Source organism: Malaya genurostris, chromosome 3 (genome assembly GCF_030247185.1).
Source record: "Malaya genurostris strain Urasoe2022 chromosome 3, Malgen_1.1, whole genome shotgun sequence".
Lineage (NCBI taxonomy): Eukaryota > Metazoa > Arthropoda > Insecta > Diptera > Culicidae > Malaya > Malaya genurostris.
In genome coordinates, this window is record NC_080572.1 from 30,020,120 (window position 1) to 30,030,404 (window position 10,285).

Consider the following 10,285-nt stretch of genomic DNA (forward strand, 5'->3'; position numbering starts at 1 on the left):
AAATCTCCATTTACATACGAACAACACGGTGGCGCGCAAATAAATTCAGTATAAAGTTGTGTTACGATGATAATCATAGATAATTATTTTGCATTAAATGTGGCTAAATACAAAGACCTATCTCTCAGCATAATCCCTCAGACCCTATTATTAAACCAAACAATAATCGTGTAACCTAATTGAATAGTTAGAAATTGATTTACTAGTATAAAGCAATATATTTTGATGTAATCTTGCTTCCAAGAATCTTATACAAGGGATCCAGACTAAGTGTAGCAAAAATAATGCAATACCAATCGTTATGCAGTATCGATTTGAACAAGCTGTTGCCCTACCAGGAATAAAAATCAAAAGATTCGGAACTTAGTACAAATAAGTTGGACCGACTCACATATATAGAATTATCAGATGCAATAAAATACAGTATTAGAGATAAACTCAAGACAAGCTGATCTGCGATTTTACATGTATCATTTAAATCCTTACTAAATTCGGGTTACCGCCAGTTTCAATTAAATTATCATTTACATCATTTACAATGATAATGTTCGTTCATGTATTAATAAAATCAAGTTACAATATGAACAAAATTAGGGATTTGGTTGCGTATGCATTGGTTCCTTAATATGCAAAAGTGAAAATCAATCAAAGTAACAAAATATGTTCTGCGGACTGTGTCACATATTTTCTTCCTTGTATTGCTGCCATTCTATGTTCAGACACTTTCCGAAGATTATCGATGCTTTTTAACGAAGGATCATTAAAATTACACTATTACTGAGTTTATTGGTTGACGGTTATTCAAATTTTTCACATTCACATTTTTCGATCAAAATATTTAAAGTCATCTCTAATCGCTGTTTATAAAATGATTAAGTTTGTACGTTCTCTGTCTTGAAAATTATTATGATATAAAATCGTTTCATTTGTCCAGATTTATAATTAGTACTTGTTCGTATCCAAAATTGATCTTTTAAGTACCTTTGAAATCATCATAATTGACTTTCATTTAAAGGATATTTTCCAAAAATTTTCAAATGTAAAAATTTATTGAAGGCATCAAAATAGAGTAGAATCAATTGTTCTGAAAGAATCAAATTGTAAGTAAGAGTAAGTTTGTAATTTGTGACTTTTTGTGCATCCATCATCATCTTTATTTTTGTATTTATTATGGGTACCTAAGAATTATTTCATTTTTAATGTAATCGTGATCGGTCGTGTCTTGCATACAACCCTCTAATTTTTTTTTTAGTATTGTTTATTTGTTTAAAATACTATTTACATTTCATAATTCATATCTAAGATTGAATTCCAATTCATTAATGTTAATTACAGTATTGGATTTGTTAACAAAATTTATATAAATTGTAAATAATTTCAAGAGTTTTGCTTTCGTTGCATGATTTATTCCGTTTAGTACAGGTATCATCAAGTGGTCGAATTCCAATCGTCTCCAAGCGTATAGTGATGAAAGATGTCGTTGAAGTAATCGCCAGGCTGGTGCAACTCTCGGGCATTCACAAAATTTGTGTCGTAATGTTTCCACTGTCGCGGTGCAATGTAAGCAATTCTCGCTGTCGACGCGTTGCATCACTTGTAGCAGTTGTCTGTGCTCGGTTTTCCCATTCACGAATAGGTAAAGATCGCTTCGCTGTTGCGAAGTTAGACCTTTAGTGCAATGTATATTGTTCCATGCCTTATGCCATTCTCGAATCCAGTTCTCTCGTTCTATTCTAGGTGTGTCTTCTATGTAGAAACGGTGTATGAGATCGGACGAAGGATTTTGTTGTAGTTGCTCCGGTAGGAGTGGAAAATGTGTGTGTATTAATTTCAGACAGGGAATATTGGTTGGTAGAATTATTTGGTTGGGATTGTTTAGGAATACTAGCGATTTGTAGTACGGCATTGATTCTTTTTCCTGTGCGTGACGGTTGATCAGTAATGCCTTGCATTTCAAAGCGGGTAACTGCAACTTAAGTCCGCCTTGGGCTTTATCTCGTGCTAGTTGTTGTATTGGTACTCGCGCTGGTATTCCTCGCCATAGAAAATTACCCATCGTAGATGTTAATTTCGCTATGTGGATACTTGATGGGGGAACAGTAGAGGCTACGTACCATATTCTAGCAGTTATAAATGTGTTGAGTAGTGTGACTTTTTGAAAAAGCGTTAAAGATCTCATCGAGTGTAGCCAGATTAGACGTGTGAATTTCACCACTAAGTTGTCCCAGTTTAGTTTTATCATGTCACGAATAGAATTGGTGAATATTATGCCAAGTACCTTGATCGTTGTTGCTGTCTGTAGCCACGGCACTACTAAGGGGTCCCGATTAATGAATCCAACGTCTATCGATGTTGTTTTAGATAGATTCAAAATCGCCCCGGATACACGTGAGAAACGAGTGAACAATTCGTATATTTGCTCGACTTGTGGGTGGGTGGTAGCAATTACACGTATGTCATCAGCATACGCGACGACCAGGTCATTCCCGCATACTTGTTCTATTCGTTGTAGCAAAGGATGAATATACAAGCTGAACAGTATACTGGAGATAAGGCTGCCTTGGGGAACCGAACGCTGGATTGGGAAAGCGGTGGATAGGTGTCCATTTACGAGCAAGCGAGACGAAGATGCGTTCGAGAATCTAGTGAGTAAGTTTACAAGATCACGATTGAAGCCGAGCGAGCACATGTTTCTGAACAAAAAGCTTCGGTTAACCCGATCGAACGCGTGGTCTAGGTCGAAAGAGATCAGCTTACCTCGTCGACGGTGGTTGATCAGCTGTGCTATTCGATCCTTAAGTGACAGAGTTGCCTGAAAAATATTGTTGTTGGTATTGGCACATTTTTGTGTGTTACTAAAAACCCGATGCCTTTTCATTACGTTCTCTATTCGTGCCTTTAAGATTCGCGATAAGAGCTTATAGTCGAAGTTCAGAAGTGTGATAGGCCTATACGAAAGGGCAGTATTATTTGTTCCCATCTTTTTTACCAGTACTATCACGCCTTCCACAAATTCGTCAGGAAAGTTTTAATTGAGCGCCTCGTTGATTACAAGATTTAGCTCTCGGTGGATAACATCAAATGTGTGTAGGTAAAACTCCTTCGGGATTCCATCGGTTCCAGGAGATTTTTTCGAAGCGCTAGTTTTAATCGCCTCTTTTATCTCGGCAGTTGTGATTTCACTCGTGCATGCTTCGTTCGATTCGTCGTTCTCGGGTATAGCTCTCTCGCAGGCGAAATATTCATATCTTTCTTCGGTTGTCTCGTTCGCTGTATAGAGTGTCGTATAGTACTCTAGTAGATGCTGTTCGATGTGTTCAGGTCGATCGATGATTTCGTCTTCCTCACTCCTAAGTTGCGTAATCATAGTTCTTTTTCGTCTTCTTTCGCCTAATTGGAATGTGGACATTAATTCACCTGCAATGTGTGTTTCGTTAATACGCACAAACATGTGCGTGAACTGTCTTTGGTGGTTTAACATTTCCGCTTTGATGCGATTTATGGTTGTTAGCATACTTTGGTTTTGATAATAGCTATCGTATGCTAGACGTAGTTGCGCGTAGAGTCTTTGATTTTCACGGTGGAAGTCTTCGAAGACTAGTTTAGATTTCCAACGGAAAAAGGATTTTATTTTTGGTTTAGCGTACGCCATCCACCAATTCATCCACGATGAGAAGTTTCGACGTTGTCGGGTCCAATACTGCCAGTTGTATCGGAATTCTTCGATATTGTCAGGAGTGAGCAGATGGGGGCGAAGAGACCAGAAACCTCGTCCAGGCTCCCTACCCAAATGGGGTAAGCAAACTCGGGTGGTCAGCGCTTTGTGATTTGTGAAGGAGCATACATGTATATTCGCATTACGTAGTTTATCACACAGACCTGAGCTCACGTAGATGCGATCAAGCCTAGAAGTGGAGTTGTGAGTAATATACGTGTGGCCTGGCATTTGTGGGTTCAATTTGATCCACACGTCGTGAAGCTGCAGCTGTTGGATGGTTGCTCGGAGAGATGAGCTTGTGTTGTACCCGGTAGCATCACAAGGTCGTAGGACGCAGTTGAAGTCTCCAGCGAGAATCACATGTTCGGTGCTTTGACGAAGATAATACGCGAGAGAATTGTTGAAGAACCTTTCACGCTCAGCGCGCACAGCTGAGCCGGAGGGAGCATATACATTGCACAATGTGGTATTTGATATACGTAACGTCACGAGGCGCCCATCGAGACTTTTTTCGACGTGAGAAAACTGTATGTGTTCTTTTAGGGCTATCGCCGTTCCACGCCGTGATTGGTCTACATTACAAATTACGTTGTAACCTTGTAGATTGAATTGGTTATTCTCTACCTCTTGCAAGAAAATGATATCAAGATCCATCATTCGGACAAAGGTTTGGAGTGCATTGGTCTTGGTCGGGTTTGTAATCGTATTTATATTAATTGTAGCGATATTGTAGCTGTTGTGCTCCATTAGGTTGCGCAATTTTCTTCCATAGACTCGTCACCGTTTTCTTGTCGTGGCTTCTTTCCTGGAGGCCGGCGGAGCGATCGTCGGCTGCTCGTTGAAGTTGTGGATCTATCCGTGTCATCGCCATCATTTTTCGAATTGGATGGTGCGGGTCTGCGTGTAACATCTCCTCCGGTCAGCGGTGGTTTTTGTGGTTTTTTAAGGGTAGAGTTGCTCGGGTGGCGATCAGGAAGATGTGCGGGCTCTGCATTTTGTTGTGGTGGTTTTTCACTAGACGGTAGTTTTGACTGGTGTAGCTGTGTCGTCGGTGTTGCTAACGACGGTGTTTCTGTAGTAGGGGTCTTACTGGGAGTATTCCTTTGTGTAGGTTTGCGTTGAATCGGTTTTTGGTTCGATTGTTTGACGGCGTTCGCGTACGAAGCGTTGCTTTGGTCAGCGTCCAGCTTTTGGACTAGCAGTTTTTTGTTCTGTATGCAAGAAATCCCACTGTGAACGGATTCATGGCAGTGTCGGCAGGTTTGTTGTTGGCCGTAATAGCTACTCGGACACCAGTTGGGATACCACCAAATGCATACTTTTCATCCCATAACATTTCATGGATTGAAAGAACGTCCCCATACGCTTGAAGAAATCGAATTATTTTTTCGTTCGTTACATCTTCGGAGAGATCGAAGAGTTTTACCTCCACTGCCCCATCCTCCAATGTGATCCTCAATTTATAAATCTTATCGTCGATCTCGGTCTCGTGTACATTGTCGTGTTTCTCGACAATTCTTTGTGCCAATTCGAGTTCATTGACCTTGATGAACGCGCATCCCTGACTTCGACTTGGCTGAATTCGTACTACTTGGTGTTTTTGTAACTCGAGAACGGTACTGACAAAGTGGTGAAGCTCTTCGTATGATGGTTTCCGTGGTAGGAGCGCATAATCGATGCGAAACGTATTCTCGCGACGTTTCATTTTGATACTATCCGCGAGAAAACACTCAGAACTGGGCTGTATCACTGCACCTCGTTAATAGAAAAATTCAATATAAAGTCCGTGCACGACTTCCGATGTCTAGCAGAAACGCGTGTGCTCGACTCGGAGGTTGAGCGCTAACTGGATGTTGTTCGTAAAATCCAATCAAATATACCTTCAGAACTAGTTGGCTCAAGCAACACGTTGCTACACTCCCCCTCCTTTACAACAGGAATTTCCATGTTCATGTTATTAAAAGCACTATTTTATGTGCTTCACAAAAATCATTGTGAATCCCATTTCTCTTTATTGTACTACAATTGTTGTGTAATATGATTCATATAATTCCAGGATAAAGCTACAAGGATCAGCCCCTATGGTTGTTAGAGCTATTGATGTGGAACAAGGCAATCAAAATTTCTAATATTCAATTTTTTCAATCAAACAGTTCAATCAATCGGCGTAATTGCACGAGGGTCTCCTTAGATTAATTTATATTAGGAACCAACATCGAACACACGAACCCAGAACATAGACTTGCCTTGATTTGTATTTGTTTTGTATCCGACGAAATTATATCTATAGCCCAAATATATGTAAATACATCTATGTGCCTAGTAGTGTAACGTATTTCGATATTTAAACTTCTCTTCGCTAAGCTTGCGTTCAAGTTTTGCATTGAAGCAGTTATTTTTATAACGTAATGTTTCTCTTATGAAAGTGCAACATAGCGATTTGTGGTCGTTCTATAATACTACCGTTCTACGATTTCGGCTAAAGCAATAAACTTTTTGTCATTATTAATAGAACTCATCATATTTAAATTAGAAATTAATCTCAAACAAACAAAGTTTACCATGGGAGAGTTGCAGACTTCTCAGAAAAAAACGACTTAACCAAGCATTTCATCCAAACTCGCATGACAACATGACGCAAACCAAATCTTCAAATCGTTTTACAGCGCTTTACGTGATACTTGCTGTCTGGCAGAAACCTTAATCTGACATTTTTCATGTTAAACTGAAGCTATAGAACTAATTTTGCTTATATTTATACATTTGCGTGTCTCTACAGTTTCGCTTTTGCATTGACTGACCAATCAAAGCGATTCTTTCTAGCTGAGATATCACTTACTCCTACAAAATCATCGTCTTCGTTAGGAAAGCCAGCATAGTCGAAGATTTTTAACAGACAAAATAGGACAATCACTATTAATTCAATCATATATTATTGAAAATAAGTGGCTTGATACATTCAAACTGAAATTTAGAAATATTTCCATTCAAAAGGTTGAATCGTGATAATAATTGATACAAAATTGACTGAGCTGTAAGTTTTCAAAACCAGACTACGCTTCTACGTGTATTTTTCTCATTTGCACCCCTATATAAAAAACAAAGATGTGTTCCACATCAAAAAGAAGCTTTCTGCTTGACTCTTGTTGTTGTCATACATGATGACCATTTCAAAATGTTTATTCGATGTTAAGATTTCTTAAAACAATTTTGACTAAATCTACCGTTGAGACTTGTAGATATTCGATAAAGGCAGAACTTAGAAACAAATCGGGATGAAACTTAGTAAGCAGCAAATGTGCATCCTCCCTGCTCGTAAACTACAGTACAAAAAAATCCAAAACGTTTATCTTATTCCTCGTTGCATATTGAGTATTTGTTAGAGAGTAGGTCAGAACTGGAGCACCCTTTAGAGATATCATAAACTATGAGCGGACAGCAGAAATTGACAAAAACTACAAACCATGCAGAAAGATCTTGAGTAGGTCATCAAGAAATATGTAATATTCCTCTCCTTGACCATGAGAGTAGGTTGACCAGTCCGCAAAATGAGAAGTTGAGTTTGTCGGTTGAAATCTCCGAATGCTGTGTTGGACTGTAGCCAAGATAACTTTTTCTGCTACCCAGTGGATATCAATTTACCACCAACTGATAGAAAAACCAGCATATCAAGCATTGTGGAATATTACATTTTTTATGAACCATGCAGAAAATTCAAAAGAAATGATGTGCAAGGTTTTGGAACGAAACTGTTTCCCTTGATAATACGTACGCCGTCACAAAAAAATGAGCGGGCTTGAGTTGTTATAATTGATTTATTTTTATGTTTTCTAGCGAATCTGAGTCAACCAATGTCACAACTATTTCAAGTGCCGAGAGTTGGCAACAAGATTTGCAATCTTTCTGTCAAAAACGAATAAATCCATTACCTCATTCCCATCAGACTCCAACTGCCACAAACAACCTTCGTCTGCAAGCTCTTCCTGTACAGATGATGACCAACACAAAAGAGGATTATCTATTTCGAGATCCTACATCATTCGAAAGCAAATGGAATTCTGGCTTTTCGGCTTTTTGTCCAATAGAGTGCCACAGAACAGACAGTCGACGAATCCAATTCGGCAACAAGAATTTGACGTGTCTCCCGTGATTTTCCGTATCCCACTTTCATCTCAGTACGCTTGGACTGAAATCAACGTTGTCGGATCTTCTAGCTAGCTTATTTTGCCGACTCCGTCCACATATGCCCTTTCGATCCAATGCTCTCCCGTTCAGAAAGGTGTAACAAAATTACAACCAAATTGTGTTCCGCGAGGGGATTCTAAGCCCCGATGAATTAGTCAAACTTTGAACTGTTTGTTTTGTTTGTAGAAGCCGATAATGAAGGGTTGCTTCGGCTAGTGTTATATGTAAACTTGTTATGAAAAGTTTCATAACAAATTGAAATACTGTGTCTATAAATCATACTACTCATTTCAGATCAGGATCCTCCATCATCCTGATCCAATGAGAGCAAGCGATCAAAAAGTCGAGAAGCAATGATGTGAATGATTACACAACAGGCAATCAATACCTTGCCTTGGTCCTCGTCCCTCTGCGTGATGATGCTTAGCTTCTAGGTTGAATGCTGCCTTTTCCGATGGAAAGGTTTATCTTTCACTGATTTATTGATTGATAAAACAACCACACGGATTAGGTGGTTTGGCGTCACGACCCCAGTAAATTCCAATTTCCGCAACTTACCCGTCTGCGAATGGCATTTATTGCTTTGTAGATTTTTTTCTTCTCTGATCGGATTTTACCTAAAGCCAGAACATCCGAATAGGATGTTGGTTTCTTTAATCACCCGTTATTACCTATGAAGCAATGACATCGGTTCGAAAGTTTGTAGGCGCTTTCTGCGTGCTTAGTTCTTTAATGTGGACGTTTGTTTGCTTCGCATTGTGCAAAGCAACAAAGCGAAAAATTTAGAACGAAACGGGAATTTTGAGACTCAGCTCGGCGAACCGAGCAAATGTCTGTGTCTGTGTCTGTGTGTGCGCACGCGCGTGTGTGTGTGTGTGCTTACTTGTTTATGTGTGTACGGGTGAGTATGTATGTGTGTATGTAACCAAAATGTGCATTTCTTTATTTTCTCGGAGATGGCTGAACCGAATTTCACAAAATTAGATTCAAATGCAAGGTCTCTTGGTTTCATAGGGTGCTATTGAATTTTCCACGGATCGGACTTCCGGTTCGGGAGTATCGGGGTAAAATGTGCAAAAAAATGAATAAAAAATGCACTCGATTTTTTCAGAGACCGTTCAACCGATTTTCTTCAACTAAGATTTAAATTAAAGGCCTTATAGTGCCATAAGTTCTAATTGAATTTATTCTGGATCCGACTTCCGGTTCGGTAGTTACGGAGTAAAATGTGCAAAATGAACTTATAACGTGCAATCAGTTTTCTTAGAAACCAAAAAGTTTCTTGGTCCCATAGCCTGATATTGAATACTATCCAGATCGAACTTTAGTCTCGGGAGTAACAGGGTAAAATATGCAAAAATATGAAAAAAGTGCACTCGAAGTTCTAGGAGACCGGTCAACCGATTTTGTCGTGAATTACATGGGACACTTTTTCAAGATTTACCCTCTGAGAGCGTGTTAAATACTCGATTGGGAATATCTCTTGTTGCACATAACGTGTAAACGTCATTTTTTCCTTCTTCATATAAAAAAGTTATGCAATCAAACCGACTTTTGAACTGAGGCCAGTAGGGCCGCGTGTCATACACTATTCGACTCAGTTCGTCGAGTAGCAAAATGTGTATGAGTGTGTATGTGTGTACATAACGTTTTTTGGACTATCTTTTCTCGGAGATGGCTGAACCATTTTTCACAATCCTAAATCCAAATGAAAATAAAATTTTTTAATTTTGTTTGGATAGGACTCCTGGTCCCGGAGTAATGTGTTAAGATCTGCAGAAAAAAAAATTTTGTGTACTAATTTTTCTTTTTTTTTTAAATTTTCTTACGATTACATATAAAACTTCTGAATTACATCTGGATCCTACTTCCGGTTTCGGAATTATAGAGTTAAGTGTACACTTGAAAAATTTTATGGTTTTGAGATCGGATGTTTACTTTTTTAGTTATACAAAGTTTTATGTCAAAATTTTCAGTTTTTTGACAGTCACATTTGACCTTGAAAACAGAATATGTTTTCAGACTTAGATTCCGCACGTTAATAGCTATCCAACAATCCAAAGATTGTTGAAATCTGTCCATTTTTAACGGAGATACCGAAATTTTTGTGTAAGCGACTTTTTGTCCTATTCCAGCAGTAGAAGTTTGAGCGCTGTATGGCAAAGAAATGCTTGGGAGCAACGTAAAACACGATTTTTATACTGTTACATGCAATTCTTTCTATGTACCAAAAAGACTGCGTACAGCATCCTTTTTTATGCCATTTTGCCTCGGACAGATTCTAGCACGGTTCGTTTTTGGCAACATAATCGTTCGAATATGACATGTAAACTAAATGATGGTAGCATTTCCAAATTGAAAGTAATTCCATAATTGTATTGA

General features: G+C 38.7%; 1 protein-coding gene across 1 annotated transcript; it reads right to left on the reverse strand.

Moving 5' to 3' along the window:
* Window positions 1–3,028: 3,028 nt before the first annotated feature.
* LOC131433751 (uncharacterized) lies at window positions 3,029–4,465 on the reverse strand. The gene has a single exon (XM_058600345.1). The coding sequence runs from the start codon at window positions 4,463–4,465 to the stop codon at window positions 3,029–3,031; it is 1,437 nt and encodes a 478-aa protein (XP_058456328.1).
* Window positions 4,466–10,285: the final 5,820 nt, after the last annotated feature.

What these genes read in the sequence shown, in the direction of transcription:
- LOC131433751 (XM_058600345.1), bottom strand. Translation starts at nt 4,465, where the DNA reads ATGGAGCACAACAGCTACAATATCGCTACAATTAATATAAATACGATT.